The sequence below is a fragment of the Mustela lutreola genome, chromosome 14 (genome assembly GCF_030435805.1).
Source record: "Mustela lutreola isolate mMusLut2 chromosome 14, mMusLut2.pri, whole genome shotgun sequence".
Taxonomy (NCBI): domain Eukaryota; kingdom Metazoa; phylum Chordata; class Mammalia; order Carnivora; family Mustelidae; genus Mustela; species Mustela lutreola.
Genome location: NC_081303.1, coordinates 40,499,245 through 40,524,356, shown reverse-complemented (window position 1 = coordinate 40,524,356; position 25,112 = coordinate 40,499,245). Strand labels below are relative to the sequence as shown.

Sequence of the window (25,112 nt, the reverse complement as noted above, 5' to 3'; positions counted from 1 at the left end):
CTCCTCTCTCTCTCTGCCTGCCTCTCTGCCTACTTGTGATCTGTCTGTCAAATAAATAAATAAAATCTTAAAAAAATAATAATAATCTGACCCTTGGTTTTAGCTCAGGTCATGATCTCAGGGTTGTGAGATCAAGTCCCACATCAGGCTCCATACTCAGCACAGAGTCTGCTTGGTAGTCTCTCTCTCCCTCTCCTTCTGCCCCTCCCCTCGCTTGCACTCGCTCTCTAAACAAACAAACAAATGAATGAATAAACAAAATCTTTTAAAAAAGAGAAACTTGAAAAGGGTATCAAGAGCCAAAAGAAGAAAAGATGAGGAACTCACTTTAGTTTAGCATCTGCTGTATGCTAGGAAAACGTTAGAGAGCTTTGTATCTCATCTCACCTCATCCTGGCTACTCCAGGGTAAACTGAGGTTCTGAGCACCAAGGAGATGGGGCACAGAGAAAAAAAAGACAAGGGAATTTAGGGTTCCAGTTCTAGCTCTGTGTTACTCCATTTTCTAGGCTCAGTTTTCTCCTCTGTAGATTGAGTGGAGGTTGGATGAGAGTCATTCATTCAAACATTCAACAAATATTTGTGGAGTGTGTACTATGTGCCAGGCCCTGTTCTGGGCTCCAGAGTTATAACAGAGAACAAAATAAAGACCTTCCCCTTAGGGTGTCAACATTACATTAACATCTGGATGATCTCAAAGGCCTTCCAGCACCAATGTCTGGGACTTGAGGACGCTTCCCAGGTTTGGCATTCCCTATCCACAGGAAAGAATCTGAGGGTTCCCCACCAAATGAAGCTTTGTGGTTAAGCAGTCCCAAGGCCAGGAATGCATAGGACAGAGGAAATCTGCAGCCCTGAGGCTGATAGCAAGAGCCTCTTCATGAAGATCAAGGCCAGGGTAGGCAGCCGGAAAGGAAACAACCTCACTGGGGAGCTTCCCACAAAACGACAGCTCCCCTGGCCTGCCCAAGCCCTGGAGTGACACAAGAGACAGAGTTGAACCCCATGGGCCCCACACCAGGCAGAGATCCCCAAGCAAAAGAACAGTGCCCAAGTACACGGCCCGTGTTCTCTTAGTTTGTATGTGTGTGTGCCCACAGCCCCCCCAGGGACAGCATGACCTTGCCTCAGCTCCCCCATGCAACACAAACAAATTCTGTTTTCTCTGAGTTACCATGCTACCAGGTCTTGTGCCCAGAGTAAAGAACACTGTTCAGAGGGCTCCACAGTCCCCCGCAAGTAGAAGCCTGGACAAGAACCTCACTGGCCCGCGACTCCTTCGGGGTGGGGACAACTGTACTCCAAATACCCAAGCCCCTGCCTCCCTCTAAGGCTTCCACTCACCAGAACCAGGGGAGAGCTCTGGCCTCGCCAAGGCCTTCCAGCTCCTGAACCTCTGCCCTGTCCCGGGAAGGTGATAAGCCAGTAAGGCTGACGTCTTAGAAAGGATAGTGTCTGCGGAACTGATTAACAGACAGGTTTGTCCCAAAGGCATTGAGTTGGTATGCTGAGCCTGAGCCTGGGGTGATGGAAACTCCTTGCCCAACACCCATCGTGCCTCTCCACGGCTGACAAAGCTTGGGGCAGTGCAGAAGCAGGAGCAGAATCCACACTCCTGGCCATTGGAGCCTCTGCTTCCCACCTGACTTTCCAGCTTTCACCTCCAAAATAAGAGAATCGTCACCCTTCCTGCTGCTTGGAGGATTCCTCATCAGGTCCCAAAGTGCTTTATTAAACAATAATTGTATGATATTTAATGTTCAAATAATGGCCAGCATACGTGCCCTGTAAGGAACGCTCGCTTCCTCCCTTCCCTTCCACGGTCTCTCCCTCCCCTGCACTGTCCCTCTCTCTGCCCCTCCCTCCTACTCACTGCCCCTCCCTCCTGCTCACTGCCCCTCCCTCCTGCTCACTGCCCCTCCCACCTGCTCATCCATTCTTTGCCCTGCTACATTTTTATTCTTAGTACATATCTCCACTTGAAATACCATGCGTTTATTGTCTATGTATTTGCTTATGTTATCTGTTTACTGTCTGCTACAAAAGTAGACTCCACGACGGCTTCCTTTCCTGTATCTTCCGTGCTTAGGAAAGTCCTTTGCACAGAGTAGGCCCTTAATACTTATTGAATGAATAGCAAATACTCAGTAAGTGCTAACATTTTAATTAGCCCTAGCCGTTCTCTTCCTGCAGGCAGGGAGTTTAAAAGGAGGGATGGGGGGGAGAGGGGACAGAGAGCCCATTATGGGCCAGGTACTGCACTAGGAATTTGAATATGAAAACCTATTTAAGCCTCACAACAGCCCTATGTGGTAAGGAATATTATTCCCATTTTATATATGTGAACTCAGATCAAAAAGATGGGGCTCAAAAGGGCAGTGACTCTTCTACGGACTGACAGCCACGGCAGCGCCAGCACCAACCCACACTAGAGAGGGTCCCCTTACCACCTCCCCCTTCTCTCTCCCTCTCTCCCCCTCCCTCTCCCTCCCTCTGTGTCATCCTCTCACTTGTGCTAGGAAACCAGGTGGGTGCACAGACATCACAGGAAGCACGGTGAAGGGTGACAATGTCTGTCTCACTCAAAGGGCTTGGCCTGACCCCGCTGCTGACCATGGGGGAGCCTGAGGTGGAGAGAGCACATTGGGAAAAAAGCTGGCTTCTCAGGCTGACCCAGCTCAGTTAACAGAAACTGTGGATGTGTCAGTGCTGGAATAAATACCTGAGCACATAAAATAATCCTTTCTGGGCAAGAGAAGCCTTTTGCTGGAATCTGACTCTCCTCCAGATTCCTATTTTGGTCCCTGGCAGGGAGCGTGCCCTTCTCCCCACTCTGCACAGCCTCTCGGGGGCAAACTTTTCCACTGCCAGCCTCTGTATGCACTCAGCACATGTCCCGCCGAGAGACAAGGGCCAGCTGCCTTCCGGCCGCCTGTCACCAGAGCTCTCTCCCCAGCTCTGCTGGGACCTGATCCCGGCCTGTTCCCTGGCCAAGACAGCGCCAGAAACAAGGCTCTTTCTTTCCTCAGGCCTGGGGCACCGGACCTAGAACGCCTCAACCTGGAACTGGAAATGACCTTGATGGTCCCCAAAGGATGAAATATTATGTAACTATTAAAAAGACTGCTCACAGAAAGCCTTTCATTACTTGGGGAAAATGCTGACATTCTAGTATTTTATGAAGAACAAAGAAAGGATGAGCATAAACATGTATCTGTCATGTTCTCAAGTACGTAAACTGAAAGGAACAGAAAGTGTTTGGAAGGAAACACCCCAAAAGATTAGGTTGAACCATATGAAATGGTTGCTATTCAGCCAATGTGACCTACAAAAATGACCGCCACAAGCAGCTGACCCTAATATCTCTGGGTAATAGGATAACAGGGAGCTTTTTTTCCTTATTCTTTAATAATATTCAACTTCAATACCATGGATATATACTCACTTTTATACTCAGGAAAATAGACATTATTACAAAGTAAAGAAAACTAAAAAATGTCCACATGGGCTTTTCACCCTGCCTCTGGCTCAGGCTTCCCAGTGAGCCCAGGGGTGCCCCACGCCCGCCCCACCTTCCTTCCACGTGCGCAGGCACTGATGGACGATAAGATGCCCTCGTGGGCTTAAAACCTACGTGCTGCTTATCATAGAAACACAGCTGAAGGAGGGATTTACTGCCATCCTTAGAGACAGGCTGGGGACAGGTATTTTAAGTGGCTCTGTTTGTCAGCCAGCCAGCTGGCTGGAGACCTGAAGCAGAGAGGCTTATGGCAGGCGCCCACGGGAAGACAAGCTGCTTTCTCTTTCTCTCTGGGCCTCAGTTTCCCTTTCTATTCACTCTCGTTTGCCTGCGTGAGAATGTGTATCAATGCATGTGCGGGACTCTCCACACGAGGCTCTTCCCCTCCCGTGGGCTTCGTGCCTCCGTCCTTCCCAGAGGTGGAAGCCCTCGGCGGCAGCAGGCCCCGTCTCTGGGGTCCATTGGCCAACGGTTCTCCCGGCCGTGCTACCTCAGAGACGCAGCCTTATTATCAATTCAGCCTGTCAGGCCTCCAGCCAGTTTGGCTCCTACTTGCTCTCCATCTGGAAAGGCTGGGCCTCTTCCCTTATCCTGGAGCCTTCTAGAAGCTCAGCAGTCTGGCCGGAAGACAAACCCTCCCAGAGAGCTGGGGGAGGGCAAAGAAGAGAGCGAGAGCCAGCAGGAACCTGAATCACAGTGGAAATCGGTGGGAAAAGGTAGGTAAACGCGAATTGAAGCTCTGCCTTTGCAGAATACAGAGCTAACTCGAGAGGGAAGTGGAAACAGCCTCTGGTTTTCACGGCCCAGCTCCCTCCCATGAGCAAGCCAGAGACTGTGTCTATCTAAGGAGATAGCATCAGGGTCATGGCCACCAGCCAGGGCCAAAAGAAAGGAAGCCAGGACCAAAAAAAAAAAAAAAAAAAAAAAAAAAAAAATCCAGCTGCCTGCAAGAAAAGGCATTCTCTCCATTTCAGCTTCCTCCCTGGTAATATGCAGGCGTGGCATAAGATAATGAAGTTCTTTCTTGCTCTAACACGCTATTGAATTCTCCCCTACTCCAGCTTATCTGCTCAGAAGTTTAAAACACTCCGAACAAGAATGCAAAGGAAGGAAGAAAAAAACCCAAAAGGACATTACCCAGATGCCGTACTGGAAAATCGCGCCTCTCAGCTAAGTGAGCAGAAGAAGGACCCCTTACGGCCCTTGGTCAGCAAGACCTCCATTGGTCCCCACTGGGATTCACAAGCCTCAGCCCTTCTAGATCAGTGGATATTGGCCGCGAAGGTCAAAAGTCGGGTTCCGCTGGGGTGCTGAGGAGGAAAGCCCCAGGGCTATCAGGCACTTTCAACTTCATCCTCTCTCTCTTTTTCTTTGTTTTTAAGATTTTATTTATTTATTTGACAGGCAGAGATCACAAGTAGGCAGAGAGGCAGGCAGAGAAAGAGGAAGGGAAGCAGGCTCCCACAGTGCAGAGAGCCCAACGCGGGGCTCGATCCTAGGACCCTGGCATCACGACCTGAGCAGAAGGCAGAGGCTTTAACCCACTGAGCCACCCAGGTGTCCCTCATCTTCTGTCTTGTCATGAAGTGACACCTTCACCAAACCCTTCACTCCATGCTGCCCTCTCGCATCCAGACTAAGCTCAGGAGGCTGACTGTGAAGCTGGTCGGAGACGATGGGCATCACACACCCAGAAATGACACTGTACCAGGCTCTCTCCCGGGCACTGCGCATACATTATCTCATTGCCTCCTCCCCAAATCTCTGAGGTCGGTATCTTCCATTAAAATATGCAGATACTCATTTGACAGATAGGAAAGCAAGTCTTAGAGAAGTTAAGAAACGTGTCCAAGTCCATAAAGCTGGGAAGAGACAAAGCAGGGATTTCTGTCCCAGGATGTCTGCAGCTAAACCTTCTTGGCCGGTTCTAATTCAAGGGACACAGAGGTCACTTGGCAGCCCCTGGAAGAGACCGGAGCTGGTTGTCAGGATGCCCCCTCCCTTCTTCTCTGGAAAGGACAGCCTCCGCCCCAGCCTGGACCTCTCCAGAAACAGAGATATTTCCCTAGACCTGAGTGCAGAGAATTGTTTTGCTTGTCTGGACCCCTGCAGGCTCTGCCTGTGACAATGGTTCCTACAGCTCTCGAGGACAAAGAAGCAAAGAAGGTCTGCAAAATGTTGCCAGGACTTCTGGAGACCTGAACCCCAAAAGCAATGGGCCAGCAAAGTTTGAGGCCACTTGGGTCTGTCTAGGCCTTCCCATTACAGCTTTCCCCCCTCTCCGATCCCTTTAGCCCCACGAGCTATATCCCCCAGCCCATAACAACCAGAACCCAAGACTCTCACATGCCACCAACCCAAGTTTTACTTCCTTTTGATGGTAACACTTTCCCCCAATGTCCCTCTCCATGTCCTTCTATCCCTCAAAGCCTATCCACCTTGGCCTTTACTCTCTTGGAACCCTTCACAAAAGCCACAGCTAGTTTTCTTTCTTTCTTTTAAGATTTTTATTTATTTATTTATTTAACAGAGAGAGAGAGAGAGATCACAGGCAGGCAGAAAGGCAGACAGAGAGAGAGGTGGAAGCAGTCTCCCTGCTGAACAGAGAACCCAATGCAGGGCTCAATCCCAGGACCCTGGGACCATGACCTGAGCCGAAGGCAGAGGCTTAACCCACTGAGCCACCCAGGCTCCCCAACACAGCTAGTTTTCTGATAAGCAAATCCTGGCTGAGATATAGTGGTCTATGATAGATTGATATGATGTCTTTCTCAAGCGAGTTTGTATTTCAAACAAAGAACACAACAATGCTTCATCCAAAAGAGTGGCCCACCAATGGCAGGAGCTTTGGAAGTTTCAGAAATGCTGAGAACTTCTGGGGAAACAGGGGGACAGACAATTTAATCAGAGGCAGTCTCAAAGTACAGAGACATAAGGAGCTCACACATCCCCTGCTTCCGTATTAGCCCTGCCAAAGGTCCAGTAAACAGATAACCGTCGAACTGAGAAAGACAGTGGTTGTTGGGGGGTGTACATGTGGGTGCACTGACATGCGTGTGTGTGTCTGTCTGTCTCTGTGTGCGTGTGTTGGGGTGGAGGGCATAGCAACTGGCTACTGCTCCTCAGCTTGTTTCCAAGAGATAAAAATGACAGCTGTTGGATTTATACAGCTAATTAACCTGAGGAATGCACTGTGTAAAACTATTATTAAGACAGCTGGGTAATTAAGTTTTCCCCCAGAAAGGGAGGGAGTGGGCGATAAATAAAGCATTTAGGGGAGCAAACACAACATTGGAGGACACATTGTCAGAAGCAGAAATCAGGGCTGGAAAGCTTCCGGGCAAAACGCACTGCGTCTTGGGGAGCCTGAAGCAGCCCAGAGATGACCGGAAGGGCACAGCTCAGCCCCTGCCAGTGGAGAAGCCCCTGCCTCACAGATACCATGCTGAACCCACGGGGTCACGCACAGCCCAGCCATCTCTGAGAGGCAGTCAGAGATGCTAGAAGTGAGCACACACAAGGGCCCACGAACCTAACTCCTTCATTTCATACACGGAGTCACGATGGTCTAGAGAGAACCCAGGAGCTAGCAAGGTCCCATCCCTCATCTAAGGGTCAGACCAGGATCAGACCCAGAGAGTCCCCACCCCCTGGCAGGACAACCTCACTGACCGGGATTGCCTCCAGATTCTCCAACAGTCCACTACAGACCAAACTTACAGCGGCCACCTTGAGAGCAGAGTGGGCTGGCCCAAGGATGGGTTATTTCGATAAGTGTGCAAGTGCGTGTCCTAATCAGGGGAGAAATGCTCAGGAGTGTGATTCGCAGATGGGGTGGCCTCTGCAAGCAGACACGGGTGCCAGAAGGTGGCTGCGTAAGGGGAGGGGGATGGAACATTCAGTGTCTTGCCGACACCAGCCTTGGTCAACTCTGCTCATTTCTTTACACGCTCCTCACAACCGCTCACCGGGCTGGGGGCTGCCGTGACTCAGGTTTCAAACGAGGAGCCAACGCTGAGAGAAAATACAGAAAAGGACAAGGACAAGGAGGCACACAGACATGCCTCAAGCTCTAGGGAACAGTGACTCTGCCCAGATGTTAGTTAGGACCAAAGGAAGGAGAACAAGGGGACAGGGCTGTTTTGGTAAAGAACAGCCTGGACCCAAGCTTGGATAGTTAAAGGGCAGTCAAGGCAGGCAGTCCTACGAAGGGCAAAGTTGGGGGTGGGGTACCCCAAGGCAAAGTTGACCAAGTCCTACCTCATTGCAAGGGTTGCAACCTGGACCCCAAAACCACAGAAGCAAGTCCTCGAGGCTGATAGGACTTAGCCACTGAGACCAAATCAGGCAGAGGAGATAGCAAGGGAACAGGAGCCACACTCTGACACCGGAAGCTGGGAGAGATAATTCTGGAACTGGAAGGAGTCCCCATGGCTCCTGCAACTCCCATTCCACTGAGTCCTGCTGGGGTTAAGAGCGGAGGAACGAGCAGTGTAGAACGTCCAAGAGTTGTAAATCTCTGGTGCACTTGCATTCGTGCCACGTCCGTGGGCAGACGGCAGGTGCGGGATGAAGTCGTGCTTGGCTCAGAGCTCACCATGTCACAGAAATAGAACAGAGGCACTAACCAGAAGCTTCAGCTTGAAGAAAGTGTGTATATGGGGCCAGGAGCTGGTAGGAAGGGATGAAGGGAGACGAGAGAGGGGCAGGCACCAGGAATGCTGTTCTGCCTCATGCCTCATCTCTGCCTGGGGCTCCCCGCTACACCCACCCTCCGTCTCTAACTCCTCGGAAAACTCAACACCTGTGTTTCCATCAGAAGTATGGGGTCCCGGCACACACCCAAACCCTCCCAAAGGCACACAGAGATAACAAGCACCCCCACAGGAAGCACTGTGCAAATTAATTGAGATAATTTCTGTGAAACTCTTGAGTATGAGGCCTGGGACCCATAACATGTGCCTAATAAATTCTAGCTGCTATGCCTATCATCTGATAACAGAATATATTAAACTCAAAAACTGAAACTGGAAGCCAGCAGAGTTAAAATATCGATTCCCAATTATCATCACACAGCCGCCACTGCAGCCTCCGAGGGTGAAGCTCTGTGCCTTGGGGGTGTGTCTTCCTTGCTGTCAACCAATAGCCTCTAGGAAGTAGAAAGGGAAAAGCGGGAGAAAGGGCAAAGGAACAAAGGAGAGGTGGAAGGTGGGGGGCTCTCAGCAGTCGGCTCATTCCCAGAGAAACCTGAGGCCAAGAGCAAACCTTCAGACCCTTTCATCGAACACTCATGGAAGAGGAAGTTAAGGCTTAAAGAAGGGGATTGTGTTGCCCAAGATCACATGCATTCAAGATGCCCCACCTTCTACTCTCCAGAAGAGGCTGCCTGGCTTTCCTCCCCCTCATAGAAAAGAGGGGGAAAAGCCAATGTGTCTCAAGTTTCAGAGAAGCCAAAATAGCTGGGATGTCTCCATCCCCAGGGTTGCAAAAGTCTAGACTTCTCTTTTGCAAGCACCGTTCTGTCCTCAGGGGGCTGCTTAGTAAGCGAGGAAGGGAGGTGGTGGGCTCCGGCCTCTGACAGAGGCAGAAGGCAGGCCAAGGTGAAGTCAAAAGGCCAAAGCTTTGGGGAAAGAGGCTGTCCAGGAATTTCTCCTACTTCCCCCTGCCAGAAGGCAGGTCCGCTCAAGGAAGGAAATCAGCAGAAGCCTCCCTGCAAGGTTTAGACATGGCTCAGTGGCACCAGATATAGGGCATGTGTGGGAAGGCAGCAGTGAACACCATTCCGTTGCCTAGAAAGCTCAATACGGCCAGGCCCCCTGATGCCTGTGGAGAAATCTGGGTCCACAGGGAGGCCTGGCCTAACACTGGCCATCTGACCCAACACTGTCAGATTGGCTTTCCCACATCCAGCTGGGTGAGAGGCAGGAACCACAGCCATCTCTGCTCTGCACCTCCGAAGCCACTACTCAGCTCCATCTGCCATTAAAAGTAACCAAAGAACACTGGACTAGAAGGGCGATGGGGCCCAGCGGCAGTAGCCGATGCCACCTCCATTGTCCCAACTACAAGGACAGTTTGAAAAGAGGACCACGGAGGACCCAAGTCTCCTTCATGCAGTCAGTCTCTCTCACTCCCCTTTTTTTCTGTATTTCTCTCTTTTTCTGAAAAGACTAGAAGACTTGGGGAACACGCCTCCCTCACACATTCCTTTGTTCAAACCTTTGGTTTCAGGGCAGAAAAATGGCCAAATGAGACATGCAGTTGGAAAACAAGTTAACACTAAGTGGTTTCAACTTTGGTAAACACAAGGCACCAAGAATGACCCCCACCTTGTTGAAGAGAAAAGAAAGGAAGTCAACGTTCCTCCAAAATAGGTCCAGAGGCGTGTAGAAGAAAAATCACAACAGCTCTTTGAAGAACTCAGTTGCCTAAACAGGGAATGTTAACTGACCTAGGTCAAAGTGTTTGGGTTTCTGGACGGTTCAGCTCAAGCTCTTACTTATCAGCTGAGTCACTGAACCCCCTCGCTGGCCTCATCACTTCTGCATCTACCTTGTTGATTTATGTCCTCTTAACAGCAGTTGGGCTGTTTCCCACTTGCCCGAGGGGACCACTGGCTCTTCATACTCTAGCCAACAATCAAATATTCTGCCGCTAGCTCTGTCTACACTCACTTCCCAACACTGGCCAAAGAGATGGGAGCCAACAGTGACCATGGCACCACTCAGCTCATCTCATGGCAAGAACACAACCCAGTGCACCCATCCCACCACCTGTGCTCAGTCAGCCTTGACTTCGTCCCCCACAGACGACACGCCAGCTCTCAGTTCTAAAAGATCAACATTCATCTAATTGTCTGTTCCCAAGACTTGAAAAACCATCCTGCCCATACCCGAGGACTGAGGAAAGACTCCAGCTTTACCAAGCTATTCAGCTGATTCTGAAGATGTTTTCTCTCGCCCAGTGAAGGAGAAAATTTTTTGGAGGCAGACATCTGGCCTTGGGCTTTTCTTGTACTCTCCACAGCACATGGAGCTGTGGCTATCCCAAACACACTTCAGGCATTCTGTGAACAAAGGGCGCCCTCCCCCCACCCCACCTCGTCTTCTCCAGCCCTGGAGGCCATGGTGCTAGGACCTACCTCGCCATACTGGGTGCAGTAGGTCTCAGGTTTGGTCAGTCCGCAGGTGGATGAAGCTCGGAGAAACCGGGTTCTTCCGATGAGCAGGTCCCCAACAGGTGGATAGCAGGCCCCACGGGAGCAGGTTTGCTGGGCACACAGGAGGCCGGGCCAGACTGAAATCACAGGGGTGCTGGGGAATAGCCTAGCGAGAGGAGGGCCCCCCAGGCCACCCCAGTATCCCCCCAGGGAAGCATAAATCAGCAAATCAGCAAGCCTAGACCCTTTCCCTAATGCCCCCCCCCCCCCAGTGGTGGCTCTAAGGACTGGAATCCTGATGCTGTTTGGTTAAAAAAAAAGAAGCTGATTTCATGTTCAGTAACCTGTAATTTAAAAAGGAAAGGAGGAGGGAGCCTGGGTGGCTCAGTGGGTTGGGCCTCTGCCTTCGGCTCAGGTCGTGATCTCAGGGTCCTGGGATCAAGACCCGCATCGGGCTCTCTGCTCAGTAAGGAGCCTGCTTCCGCCTCTCTGCCTACTTGTGATCTCTGTCAAATAAATAAATAAAATCTTTAAAAAAATAAAATAAAATAAAAAATAAAAAGGAAAGGAGGAGAAGCACTGGCTACTGGAACCCCTGGATGATCCTGAAATGTGGCCTCCATATGTGACTTTGAGGATCCTGTCGCAGGCCCATGCTCGGCCCCTGGGACACAGGCCTCTGTCCCTTCACCAGCAGCTGCCTGGGTCAGCGGCCAGAGCGGGGCTGGCTGCTCACCACGAGTGAGCCACTGCCGGGACCCAGCCACGCTTTGTGAACCCCCAGCGACAGTCCCCTGTAAAACCCAGCTGTGATGGCTCTGGAACCCACGAGAGAGTGAAAGGCTGGGCAATCAGCTGTGCCGGGCACCTGGGGAACCACAGCCACCCTCACACTGGAAGAAGAAGACACTTGGCCTCTCAAGAGAGGCCATCGTCTTTCCCAAAGGCCCAAAGAGCAGGGAAACGCCACAGGGGCCCCAGGAGACAAGTGTTCCAAACTGAAGGACGACGGGGTGACCGAGGGATGATACCCACCCTTCAGTATACTCTCCTCCCCCACGGAGCTGTCCCTTCCCTGCCACACAACAGGGCCTGGAAGGATGAGAAGGGAGACTTACCAAAGCACAGGAGAAGGAGGGGCCTCATCTTCAGCCAACAGGGGACTCCCCTCAGAGGACCTCACCCGGGACTCAGCAAAGCAGCCTGGATAAAACAATACAAACCCTAAGGGACAGCAGCCCCCTTTACTTAGGGCCTTGACCTAGGATACTTGTAAGCAGCAGGTTCATTTGTCACCAAAAGCTTGCAAAATGCCAGAGCCCTGGACTGCTGTCCCAGCTGGCCGGTGATGCATACTGTACCCTGGGAAAATGCCATCCCCTCCCAGACTTCATCTCCCCCCCATGGAGATAGAAGGGAAAGAGGCGTGGCCCTCCCTGGCCCACACATTTGCAAGGACAATGTGGGGAGCAGAAAAGGGCTGGGCCCTTTGCAGGAGAGGAGCTATTAAGATGTCCAAAGGACTTGTTGCTCCCCCCACCCCCAGAATTGGCCTTTCTCAGGCCTGCAGACCCAAAGGTGAGTGGGTCAGAGTGGCTGAGGGCCTGGAGGCGAAGCCTCTCGGCCACCACCCGGGGCCTCCCTGAGGGGCAGGCTCTGGTGACCACAACTCAGAGCTAAGCAGGCCGCTGGGACACGGTGGGGAGAAAGATGAGCCTGGCAGAATTTAAGAAGTGAGTGAGGATTTCATCAGAACTGGAAGCATCTTAAAATGTCTCCCATTATGGCCCAGGGCTGTGCAGACCTGGGATTCTGGAAGCTGAGGCTGGATACTAGACTGTGGAGACAGGCCTCACCCCTGCTCCTTTGGGGCCCACCTCTGACTCCAGTGACAGCCACAGAGCCCTCTGGCTGCGGGGGGGCGAAGGGAGAGGGTGGCAAGGCAGTTGCAGAGAGAGAGCTGGGGCCCACCCAGCATCTACCTTCCACAGGCTAGTGGCCTGGGAATCATGCCTTCCAAACCTCTCCTGGAAGAGTCATGGGCCCGGGGAAGAAACAGGTGGCTGAGGTTGCACAGCTAATCTTGGCCCAGGAGGAAGACCCACTTTTTGGTTTTCCTCCAGTGCTCTCTCTGCACTCCTGCCCCCAGGCTGCAATCCCCGCACAACCAGGGCACAGCCAGGTACAGGCTGGCCCTGGGAAGAGCTCTAGCCCGGCCAGCCCAGACTTTCCCACTTCTCTTTGTGCTCAGCCCAGATCTGAAGCTGCTTCCTCCCCAGTCACTGAAACACTTACCCGATGTAAAAAAGCAACCCAAACAATGGCAGACATTTAACCTAGCCTTTGCAGGTGAGTGCGCCTGCTCAGTGCCCTCCTGGGAGGAGGAGGAAGGAATCCAGAATGAATCGGGCCCCTGCAGCCAGGCCCCAGACACCCCAGACGCAGACAGCCCTACTCCCGCACCTGGCCTCCACCGCGCAGGGGAAGGCCGGTCCCGTACCTTGCTCCGTACTGCTGCTCTTCGTTCTCCAGGTGGGCTCTAAGAGCACCCCTTGAATGTGGGGTCTCTTCTCCTGGCTCCCAGTTTTTAAAGAAAGGCCTCACGTCTGGAGACTCCCCAGCTGGGCGTCACCCACTGCAGGGCGAGCCTCAGGAATCCAGCGTCTGGCACGCCCATGTGCCGTCACTGCACCCCCCCCCTCCGCCGCCCGCCCCCCCAGGACAGGACTGGGCAGGTGGGTCCGTCTCAAAGGCCTCACAGCAAGCTCATCAGTCCCAGCGGCCTGTGGGTGTCTGCGGGGGTGGGCAGGAGTGGGGGTAGGGGTAAAGGGAGCCACTGCAAACTGAAAGCCCCAGGCGTTGAATGTCAGTGACTCCCAGGGGCCAGGGAAGGGCACCCACTTTTGCCACAGGCACTGTACTTGGCACTTCCCCAAGGCCCACAGGGGTCAGCTTCATCCTTTGTCCTGGGCAGCCCTGGACAGAAGACTAAGCAGAGGACACAAAGCTCTTATATAGGCTGTTACTGCCCAGACCTGTCACTGGGCTGCAAAGCACCCTGGAAAGCACCAGACCCCTTCCCAATGGAAGACTAAAAAAGTGGAAAATCCCTGCTTTGGGGGAATTTGCAGGAGCTTTAGGTTCATTGGGAAGGGGGTCAAAGCCCAACTCACCCAAGGAAAGCTTAAGAGGAATAAACAGGAGTAAACTCTAAATGTCTCCCCTCCGGATCCCTCCGCAGGTTGGCAGGGAGCCCTGGGACAGGTAACTACCTGTGAGTCATGCCCCCAGCTTCCTAAGGGCTGGTCTCCCAGCCCTGCCCTCCCCTGGCAGGAATGCTAGCCCAGAGGGCCAGAAAACAGACCTGACCTGAAGCATAACCAGACCAACTTCCTGTGCCCACCCCCACCAGGCCTGAGAACACAGCTCCCTGTGTGGGGCTCTGGGGGCACAGCTGCCTGAGGGCCACCTGACAGGGTGGCAACAGGCCTAGAACAAGACGCTGGTCTCAGAGGACACTCGTCCCCAGGTTAGGATCAGGGGGCTTTAAGAGAGAGGTTGGAAGGTCCCCCAGTCCCTGTCTTGGCCCTGCAGAGCAGAAGAGCCCGCATGGCATGGCTGTGAAACACCACTGCCTCCAAGTTTCTATTTAAGGGAGACTCTTAACTACCCAGTCCAGGCTTCAGTGGCTCCCAAGCAGAAAGTTCTCTATGGTTTGAGGGTTAAGTCCAAGAAATGGACTTAAGAGGAGAATCCTTAAGAGGAAAATGGAGGATTTTTGTGGAGTCAACTGGGCATTTCTAATCCTTAGGTTCTCATTTAGTTCCCTAAGTTTGGATGGGCAGAGGAAGTAGTGTAATTAGCAAATGGGCATTAAGTTGTTTATATGCAGAAAGGACAAGCCACTAAATGTTAGTGTCTAGACCCCCTGTAAGAATTCCAACGAAATCTGGCTGAACTCGGCCAGCCCCAATCAGCACAGGCCGCTTTCCTTCATCGGCCAGCCGCTGCAACAAGACCCCAGAGAGACCCCATCCCATCCTCTGGAGAAAGATCACTGCTGCCAAACCCACCCCCACCCCGGGGTTCTGAGCCCACCAGTCTGGTTTATTTCTCTCCACGTCTCCAGCTCCCTGAACTCAAGGTTTCCAGGAAGCCTTCCCCCTCCTGGAACTGCCCCCTCCCCAGCCCACTACCAGGAAAGAGGCTGTGACAAAGAACTCATTAATAGTTAACCAGCAGCAGGAGCAGGTGTGGCGATCCCAGATCTGCAGACGAGGCGGGGCCTAGTGTGTGGTGGGCCTCAGGCTGACTGACTGGAGCCCTTCAAATCCCCCCTCCCCCTCCTCTCTCAGGAGGCCAGGAGCCCAGGTAAATTTAAGCCTGTAGTGTCTCAGACTTCACAGGTCAGGGCAGATCCCAGCAGGGGTCTGGCTTCACAGAAGAAAGTGGCAATTGCTGTGTCTGGGCCTCACACACACACCCTGGGCCCAATCCGGGACAGTGACAGCATTTCTGCAGACCCCAAGGCTACCAGTCAGCCCCCTTCCACAGGGATCCTGAGCACTCCCCAGGAGGTGAGGGAGAGATCTAGACACATCCCACACCCCTCAGGGATGTCATGGCCTCAGACACAGGCTTTGAACCTCAGAACCAAATTTGTTCGGAGACAAGAAGCCTAAAACAGAGCCAGAGGCTGGGTTAGGACCTGGCCAGGGCTAAAGGGCAGGGTGGGGGCACCACGACAATGCCCACCCCCACTCTGTTCTTCCCATCACCCTGTTGTGGAGCCCTCAGTGTCAGCACCACCACCTCCAGCCCCTAGACATGGCTCATCAGAACTTGTATTCAGGAAAGTGGCTAGTCAAGTTATCCCTGACTCCTGCTTCTCTCGCACCCCCTCATGCTACAGGAAATGTTAGTTCCCCTTCCCAAGGCAGCTTCCACCCTCTGGGCCCAAGCCTCTCTTCCCTGGACTTCTGCAACAGCCTCCAACTGGTCTCTAGCAGACCCCACACAATAGGTCATATCTTTCCTCTGCTTGGAACCCTGCACATGCTCCCCATTACTGTCAGGGTCAATGCCAGAGCCCCTGGAGAGAGTCCGTGAGCCCCTGTATGACCCAAGTACCCCTATTACTTCTCTGTCTTTGCCCCTTGCTCCTTCACCCCAGATGCACACCCTCCAAATCACCGGGCTGCTTCTGTCCTCGGGCTTTGGCCCCAGATGCCTCAGAACGCAGTATCCCTGGGCCTGGAGTGGGCCTGGGCATCTGCTTCTGCAAGGCTAACTATCTTACCTCTTCCAAGTCTTTGTCCAAATGCTACTTTCTCAATGACTCTGACCCATTTCCCCGCCAGATCCCAACTCCACCTACCCTCATTCTGGGTAGACTGGATCTTTTTTGCTGTTGTTTGCAACACGTAACCACCTGTAAAACAACTGTATAACTTACCTATTTATCCTGTTTACTTCCTGACTCCTCCCTCCAGAATCTAACGCCCAAGAAGGTAGAGACTCTTGTCCATTTTGTTCACTACTGTTTTCCAAGACTCGGAGTAACACTGGGCACACAGTAGGTGCTCCCGCTGGGCACATAGTAGGTGCTCCCGCTTCGTGCAGCGAAGAGGTTCCCACTGTGGGATAAATAACTGAGGTAGTTTTAGGAATCCCCATGCACTGTTGGGGGAACTTGCATTCTCAGAGGGGACAGGCTGGGCGTCCCGTCCCCAGAACGGGTGGCTGAGAGCAGCATTTCCAGCAGCAGCAAGCCGCAGAGAGGGGTCGTTTTGGAGACACCTCCCCTCGGATTACAGCCACCATACTGCTAGAGGCAGAATGCCATACGCTTCTCTTTCCTGGCAACACGTGACAGGGCATGGGAGTGGCATCAGAAGCTCCTGTCTCCATCATCCATCTGCCCATCTGCCGGGGAAGATCAGCCAAGATCTGATCAAGGAGATCAAGGGGTAGAGAACAAGGAAAGGAGGGAAGGGGAGAGGAACGGAGAGGAGAGTTTGAGAGCCAGGGCCAGGCTAGACCGCAGGTGCTGGAGGAAGGGGCACCAGGTGACTCAGGCCCAGGCACCACCTGCGTACTGTGAGTCACGCCTGAGTCCGCGTCTGTAGGACAGGGTAGGCTCCAGGAACATCCCCGGGGATTCGCCACCTGACTCAAGCTGGCGTGGCCCTCCACACCTCAACAGCTCAGCAGCCCAGACACTGGCCCCTCTTCCGCACTCCTTTCCAAAAACCAGAGGGGGAAAGTGCATCTGTTGTGTGACTGAGCACAGACAGGAACCCAGCCTGGAGCAGAAGCCACCAGAACGGGAGCCTGGGGAGCATGGCCTGCCATCATCGGGGACTCCATTCGGTGCCCTCCTCTGTTCCCCGACCCTTCCTTCCTCAACCTGAACATCCGCCCAGCAGACAGAAGCACACATCAGCTTGGGCCTGAGGTCTGGGAGGAATGAGGCAGACAGCCTGGATGAACTACAGCTCACATTTTACCTGGTGCTCCGGGGTGTGCCCGGCACCGTTCCACCACACCACTGGGTATGTACTGACTCGATCCATACTCACTACATCCCTGGGGGGTAACATTTAAATATCCTCACTTTCCAACCGAAGAAAATGAGGCACATTTTCGGTAACTTGGTTCCAGCTACGAAGGGGTCACCTGAACCCAGACCAGTTTGCTGCAGCATTCATAATTTTAACCACCACTTAGATACTAACGTTGCCTCCAGGTCCCCTTTTCTCCCTTTGCTAATCCTTGACCCGAACCCACCAGACTCTGAACTTCATGTTCCCCAAACCTAACCAAGGCCCAATCCCTGAAAAGTCCTCTTCGAGCTCTTGCTCCAACTCTTGGAGGACTGGTGTCAGCTGGGGACTCCTGGGGAGACATCGATGCTGTAGGAACATCCAGAAGATAACCATTAGGTGTCTTCCTGTTTGTTTTTCAAATTGACAGTCTCTCTTATGTGGGCAGAAATGGGGGAGGGGCTGGCCTCCAAATCCCCCACCTCAGAGGCTCAGGAACCTACAGGCAAGGGTTCCCCGTCACGCTGACTGGAGCTGCTCTAAGGACATGACCGCCTCATAAGGAACGGAAAGAGAAGGTAGCCGGACAAACGTCACAGTGACCTAGCAAGATTAAACAAAGCGTCTGTGACAGGATGACACAACTTCTGCCTCACCACAGGAAGGGGGAATCCCCTCCCAAGCTCAGCCTCCCAGGTCACCTCAGGAACCTCAGCTCCTTCTGTTCTACCTCCCACGGCACACCCCCAAATGCCCCAGCCCCTCCCCCCCGAGGGGTGCAGCCCAGGGTACCCTGCGGCTTGCTGGAGGAGAACGCTGGCCCATGGTTGGCCCATTGTTGGCTGGCTTCCCAGAGCAGACGGAAGGATATGCTGGCATTTCTACCACCTTTACTGCCCTCCCAGATTCCTGCCCTTCCTCCAGCAGACAGGCCAGCTCATTCTCATGCACCCTCCTCCAGCCCTGACCCCCTCCGCCTCTCTCCCCTCAGAACCCAAGTCCAACCTCTGAGACCTTTGGCCACAGAGTTGCCATGTGAGACTGGCCTTGTGGCCGTGGCCCAGCCTGAGAGGTGAGAGAGAGATGCCTGAAGGGGGCAACCTGCAGCCACACGGCAGGCCAGAAGCCTCTGGAGAAGACAGAGGAATGGCTGTGAGGGACGTGGGCACTTGCACCAGGAGATCCCTGAAAGGGCCAGTCGAATGACAAACTAAATACCCATATGTTCAAATCAGCATCTGTTGTCGGAGTCTGGGGCAATGAGCACCTTGTGGTTTGAGAGGAAAGGGAGCGTGGGTGTATCTGGCTTCATGTCTGGAGTCAGCCCCCCACTCATGGCTCTTAATCAGCACCTCCCTACAGTGCTCATGGTCACACAGGGTCCACGTATGGACTTGGACATCCTGGAAATCCTAGACCTAGCTCCAGGCCTGCTATTCAATAAAAGCATCAACAAGCCCGTCACTGGGTTATATTTTCATCATTTATAAATAAAGGTGTTGGATTTTACTGATTCTTAATGCAGGCTGCCTCTGAGAATTACTTGTAGAACCTCAAAAATTGTACGCTTAAGCCAGGCCTCATTCAAAAATGTAATTGGGAGATAGAGCGGCTGGGAGATTCAATGTTTTTGAATCTCCTCTGAAGCCTCCTCTAGCTCCAGAATGTTCTGCTCTCCAAGGTGGACAGTAGTTAAAACCTGGACCTCAGAGTGAACAGGTCAAGATGAAGGTCTTGGTTCTCTACCCACTGGCTGTGTGCTTTTGGACAACCAAAGCTATTTGCCTCCATGGGGGATACTAGCCATCTATGTCATGGATCCTTGTAAAGATTGAGGGAAACAATGCAAACTTCTGGCCTGGCTAGGTGTGTCCTCCATAAAGGGTGTCTGTACCCACGTGTGCATCACACACAGGTGTCAAGGACTCTGATCAGCAGAATCTGCAGTTGTTCTTATCAAAACACAAATATCACCCCCACCCCAATATTCCATAGCCCACCTACCAGGAAGCGAGCCATCCGTGGAGGCTCCAGGGCCCAATCGAGAATGCTTTGGGCACTCCCCTCTATTGCTTAGGGGCCGCAAACCCCTCAGGAGCCATGACCTGGACCAGAAGGGATGCGGGGACACTCTGGGGGCCAACAAAGCTAAGCTCCCGAGAGCAGGGCGATGCTCCCAGCATTCCTGGAGAGGGAAGGACAGACAGTAGGGGGTGGGGAGTGTTTACAAATAGAGGATAGATTGCAGAGGAAAGGCATAAGCAAAACAGACTTATTATTTTATGGCCATCAAGATTTAGTAAAACCGGGCGCCTGGGTGGCTCAGTGGGTTAAGCCGCTGCCTTCAGCTCAGGTCATGATCTCAGGGTCCTGGGATCAAGTCCCGCATCGGGCTCTCTGCTCAGCAGGGAGCCTGCTTCCTTCTCTCTCTCTCTGCCTGCCTCTCTGCCTACTTGTGATCTCTCTCTGTCAAATAAATAAATAAAATCTTAAAAAAAAAAAATTTAGTAAAACCAGAGTCCAACACTTGATAAAGATAGGATTCTACACAAATCTGGACAGAAGTTTTGTTCTTAACTTGCCCTGCAAGTCTGAGGGCTCTCAATAAAAGGCACCTACTTTTCCTGGGGTCTTACTTCAATATCTATCTGGTCCATATCCTAGAAGACAAGGGTGATGAGTCTTTATCCAATCTCATTCCTTCCCCCGAAAACGGAGTCAAAACTGGCCCCCTGCTTACCTAAAACATTGAGAAGAGACTTAATACCAATAAAGAGGGACATGTTTATGGGATACTGTTAAGTGGGAGGCAAAAATTAGAAAATAAATGTACATAAAATCTTAACTGTAAAGAAAACTAATACTCAGAGAGAGACAGGGAGAAAATATCCAATGCACTAATAGTTCCCGTCTCCTCCTATTTCTCTTCATGCTCTTGTCTTCCATAATGAGAATTTTTTCCTAGAATAATCAGTAAACATGAAGTTAAAAGTGTCAGGGTAAGGGTAAGGGTGGTAATTTCTGTTCCTCTACAAGTTGTGAATCATCCTCTCTTTGCTCCCTCCTGTGCCCTGAACCCCTTCCACTAGACCCACAGTCTGCCAGGGAGTTCACTAAAAGTTGTCTAAATCATTGTCGAGTTTGTAAGATATGGTTTCCTCTTCTTAAGAAATACTGCTTCTTGGGGCTATTAGATTTCTTCTGTCAAGAAGGCCCTTAGCAGGGGCACCTAGGTTAAGTGGGTTAAGCCTCTGCCTTCAGCTCAGGTCATGGTCTCGGGGTCCTGGGATTGGGCCCTGAGTCAGGCTCTCTGCTCAGCGGGGAGCCTGCCTCCCCTCTCTCTCTGCCTGCTGCTCTGCCTACTTGTGATCTCTCTCTCTCTCTCTCTGTCAAATAAATATATAAAATCTTAAAAAAAAAAAAAAAAAGAAAGAAAGAAAGAAAGAAGAAAGAAAGAAAGCCCTTAGCATAGTTCCTAGGTAAATGCATGTACTAATAAATGTGTAAGGAAGGACAGACCAAAAGGGGGGCGGGCAGAAGTACTAAGTAACTATCAACACCTTATCTTCCCGTTTGTATATCTTAGGGCAAATCAAAAGCAAGAGTCAGTATCTATCTATATTTTGAGGGGAAGGAAGAAGTGGTGCTGACCAAAATTCCTACCCTCACCCAGATTTGCCTCTCCCATGCAGCTCTCCCAGAATAGCACACCCAATTCTGAACTTCCCCCTTGCTGGCTCAGAAATCTGCATACCCAGCAGCTCCCGGTAGCCAAGTATAAATACACATTTGTGTTCCTAAGTATGATGTTGCATCTCTGTCTGATGTGTGTGCACTGTCCTCAACAATCCTTGCAGCTAGCACTGCCAGATAAAACAACAGGGATCCCAGTTAAACTGGAATCTCAGATAAACAAGGGATACCTTGTTAGTATAAGGAGACCCCCAAGATAGCGTGACGCCACTTATATACTAAAATGGGACCCACTGTTTATCTAAAATTCTAATGCTACTGGGTTTCTCATATTTTATTTGCTAAATCTGACAACCTTACTTGTAGTAGGTGGTCCACCCATCCCCATGGCTTCCACTTTTCCTAACCTGTTCCCCTTCTTCTAGAAGTTCCCCACCTGTCAACAATTTCCCCAAAATATGATGCTTAGAACTGAAATGGGGAAGGGGGTGGACGCCTGGATGGCTCAGTCAGTTAAGCAGCTACCTAACGCTCAGGCCATGATCCCAGGGCCCTGGGATTGAGGCCCTTCCTTGGCGGGAAACCTGCTTCTCCCTCTGCCTGTTCTCCCTGCTGCTCACCCCCCCCCCCCTACTTGTGCTGACAAATAAATAAATAAAACCTTAAGGAAAAAAAAAGTGAACAGAGGGGAGTCCTGGTGTCCAATGTCCGACATCATGGTGGCATGTTCTGGGCATGGGTCCCTTGATCAAAGACCACTCCAGGTGAAAGACCGAGAGCCAAACACCAGTACGGAGAAGGGCCTACCTGCGTCATCTGGAGATTTTGTGTGCTTCCCCGGACAGGAGAGGTTGTCTTCACTCCTGTGGTTAAGTATTACTCCAGAAAGAAGTACCTGTATATCTTGCTAAAAGAAAAGAAAAAAAATATATTTTACTGCTCTTGGTATGCAGGAGGAACCATTCTAAACACATCTAAAGTATCTCATTTATGCAGCCCTATAAGATGACTCTTTTTTTCTTAAGATTTTATTTATTAATGAGAGAGCACAAGCAGGGGGATGAGGAGAGGGAGAAGCAGACTTCCCACCGAGCAGGGAGCCTGAGGCAGGCTCTGTTCCAGCACCCCGGAATCATGACCTGAGCAGAAGGAAGAGGTTTAACCGACTAAGCCCCTAGGCACCCCAAGATGGTTCTTTGAAGGAGATATTATTTCCCTTTTTTAACCTCAGCATTATTAGGTAGCTTGACAAGCTTACAAGGTGTTAGGGACTGAATATGTCCTCCCCAGATTCATACGTTGAAACCGTTCCCCAAGTATGATGTTAGGAGATGGGGCCTTTGGAGGTAGTTAGGTTTAGATGAGGTCATGCAGGTGGAGTCCTCATAATGGGATTACTGGCCTTAGAAGAAGAGGAAGAGACACCCAGGCTCTGCCTCCATAGAGAACAAGGAGCTACATGTCTGAAGCCAGGAAGCCAGCTCTCACCAGCACCTTGATCTTGGCCTTCCAGCCTTCTAGAACCTTGAGAAATAAATGTCTATTGCTTAAGCCACCCAATCCATGATATTTTATTAGGGTAACCCAAGGGGAGGAAGACACGGAACTAGTGTTCGAGTCAGGTTATGCTTCAGTAATAAATTAATAATCACAAAATCTCATCAGCTTTAACACAACAAACACTCATTTGTTGCTGGCACAGAGTAAGATGGGTGACAATGATGAGGTGAGAGGTCCTCTGCTACACTCAGTGACTTCTGCCGTCTTGTGGCCCCACCAACAAGGACACATGGGCTTCATGACAGCAAGGATAGAGGAGCATGGAGACGCTCTCTTATATTCCATGCTTCAGCTCTCAAGTGACAGTCATTCAGCTTACAACCTATTGGCCACAACTGTTCAAGGGCGCCTAAGTGATCTTCCTATGTGCCCAGAAGAGGAAAACACAGCAGAACGTGTGAATACGCAGCACTGTCTACCACAACTAGTATATGGTGAAACCAGAATCCTCTGGAAGACCTTCAAGTACCAAAAATCCATAGTCTTTCCATTGCAATATCTGGTCTTCCCAAGATTAAGGGAATCTGTTTCTCAAAAAAGTGAAAGTCATATGGCACAGTTTGTAGAATATGACACTTCGAGGAAACGGACAGGAAAAATGGCCTTGGTGAATATTTTAGCTTTGCAAACCTGAAGCATCACAAGATTGTCCCCTTAGAAAACCTGAGAAACACAGACCATGAGCTCTCTGTGAGTTGTACCTAGAGGATAAGTATCTATGAGTCAGGTGTGTTGCTCCAGTATCTGAGAGAAAAACCACTGGGTGTGGGGGCGAATCCTCAAGAAGTTTCTGGTGTGTTGTAGGGTGACCAACCATTGTAGTTTTCCAGGATTCTCCCTGTTTTAGTTCTAGAAGTTCCACATCTCAGAGAACCATTTCATCCCACAGAAAACCTTACTCACCAGATTCTATGTTGATCCTTTTTCTCCCAGACAAGATGTGAATGTGTCACCTCAGGTGGCCCAGTGAACTCTGCATGATGATGCACAGTGGTCTGAGGGAGTCAGGTTGGCTCTGAGTCGTAGGGAAACCTGAGTGGAAATAGCACACAAGAATCAGACTCTCCCCTAGGAGGGAACTCAGGAAGCTCCTCTATGAATGTCGGCCACCTTATCAAAGTAGTCCACTTCAAGGACTTGGGGAAAGAAAATTGCATGTCAACATGACTTTGGTTCTGGAGATTCTACTCCTGCTGCTGAAGCCCAAAGTGCAGGAGGCTTTTCCTGACCAGTCCACACCAAGGATCCAAGTGGAGATGACAGAGACATCAGCTAGAGATAGAGAGAGACATAGAGAGAGACACCTCTATCTGTTTCAAGTCAAATACTATTAAAACAGGCTATCCCTGTCTCAAATTCGTGCTCCTCTTCAGAGGTGTATGTACGTACACACACATACACACACAGATGCACACACACGCCTTTGCACTTCTTCCAAGGTACATTTCATCCTGTTAGCATTGGCCTAGTGCTCCATTTGCTGAGTCGGATTTGGTAATGCACTTTGACCTGTATGCTTTCCATCATCCAGATTAAAATCCTAAGTCCACAGCCAGGCTAGGCTCTCGGGGTCCTGTTTAAAAAAAGGCACATTTGACCTCATCTCACACAGCCCCCCTTCACACAGTACTCTGATCCAGCCATTCCTTTCCCTCGACCACACTTAGGCTCAATTCATCCAGCTCTGTCTGTCTCCACTGATGTCTCCACCTCTCGTGCACTTGATAAGTTCAAAATCCAAGACTCGGATCAGGTTCCTGGATCAGTGATGACTTCTCTGTTATTCTTTATAGATTCTTCCCAAATTCCAGCAGCAGGCCTTATGTAACTCAAGTACCAATCAGTTCTGTTCTGTTTGTAAATCCCTCCCATGTCAAATACATATTTATGGTTATTCAACTTTTGGTTATTTTGTGATTTGTCCCCAAACCCAGATTATAAACTCCTGGAGAACAGGAACAACCTTTAACCATTCTTTTTACCTCCGGATAACCATATAGCCCGGTGTTTGCACATAGTAGGTGCTCAATAAACAAATATTGATTTGTTAGTATGGAGCCATGGGACAAGGGAACACCTAACAAAAAGTGTTGAAAAATACGATCTTATGAATATTACTGCATAACTCTCTGTCAAGACAACATACGGAGAAAATCATATAGAAAAATAAACGTTTTGTTTTTTTTTTTTCTCCTGAGATCTAGAACCTGGGAAAATTCATGATGAATCAATCCACTGATCAACAGGCTCCCAAGGTTAGGCTTCCTATTCCATCTACCATGGCTGGTCCTGGTCCTTGGGGACAGAAAGGTCAGGAATCAAAATCACAGTAGTTTTGGTTTGGGGAACTGAAATACTTCTGTGGTCAAGCCATCGACCTGGGCACTCTAAGCATACAAGACCCAGCTTTAGAACCTGCAGAGGTGATGGAAGTGGGGTCAGGGGAGAGGAGAGCACAAATGGAGAGAGGGTCTTAGGACACAAGAACTCCTCGACATCTTTAAGGGTTCTCTGTCACTCTCAGAGAATCAGGGAACACATGCAGCCAAAAGTCTGGCAGTTCCTGCCTATCCTTGTGCGGTCTAAGATAATGTGTCCCACCAGTCATTTTAGGGCCATCCCAACCCTGGGCCAAT

At 51.0% G+C, this 25,112-nt stretch overlaps 1 protein-coding gene across 4 annotated transcripts in view; it reads right to left on the bottom strand.

Annotated features, from left to right (window-relative positions):
- Nucleotides 1–23,506, bottom strand: part of LAMB3 (laminin subunit beta 3) — a 48,716-nt gene extending 25,210 nt beyond the window's left edge. Inside the window, exons 1-4 of one of the 4 annotated variants that reach the window (XM_059147059.1) lie at nt 23,380–23,506; nt 21,724–21,823; nt 11,797–11,881; nt 10,661–10,815 (exon numbers count right to left, since the gene is read on the bottom strand). In XM_059147059.1, coding sequence (XP_059003042.1) covers nt 10,661–10,815; nt 11,797–11,824 — 183 coding nt within the window. In that variant the 5' untranslated portion in view covers nt 11,825–11,881; nt 21,724–21,823; nt 23,380–23,506. Of the gene's footprint in view, nt 1–10,660; nt 10,816–11,796; nt 11,882–12,973; nt 12,994–13,178; nt 13,362–13,851; nt 13,931–21,723; nt 21,824–23,379 lie in introns of those variants that run through there. The other 3 variants (XM_059147060.1, XM_059147058.1, XM_059147061.1) reach the window with 3 other exon arrangements.
- Nucleotides 23,507–25,112: the final 1,606 nt, after the last annotated feature.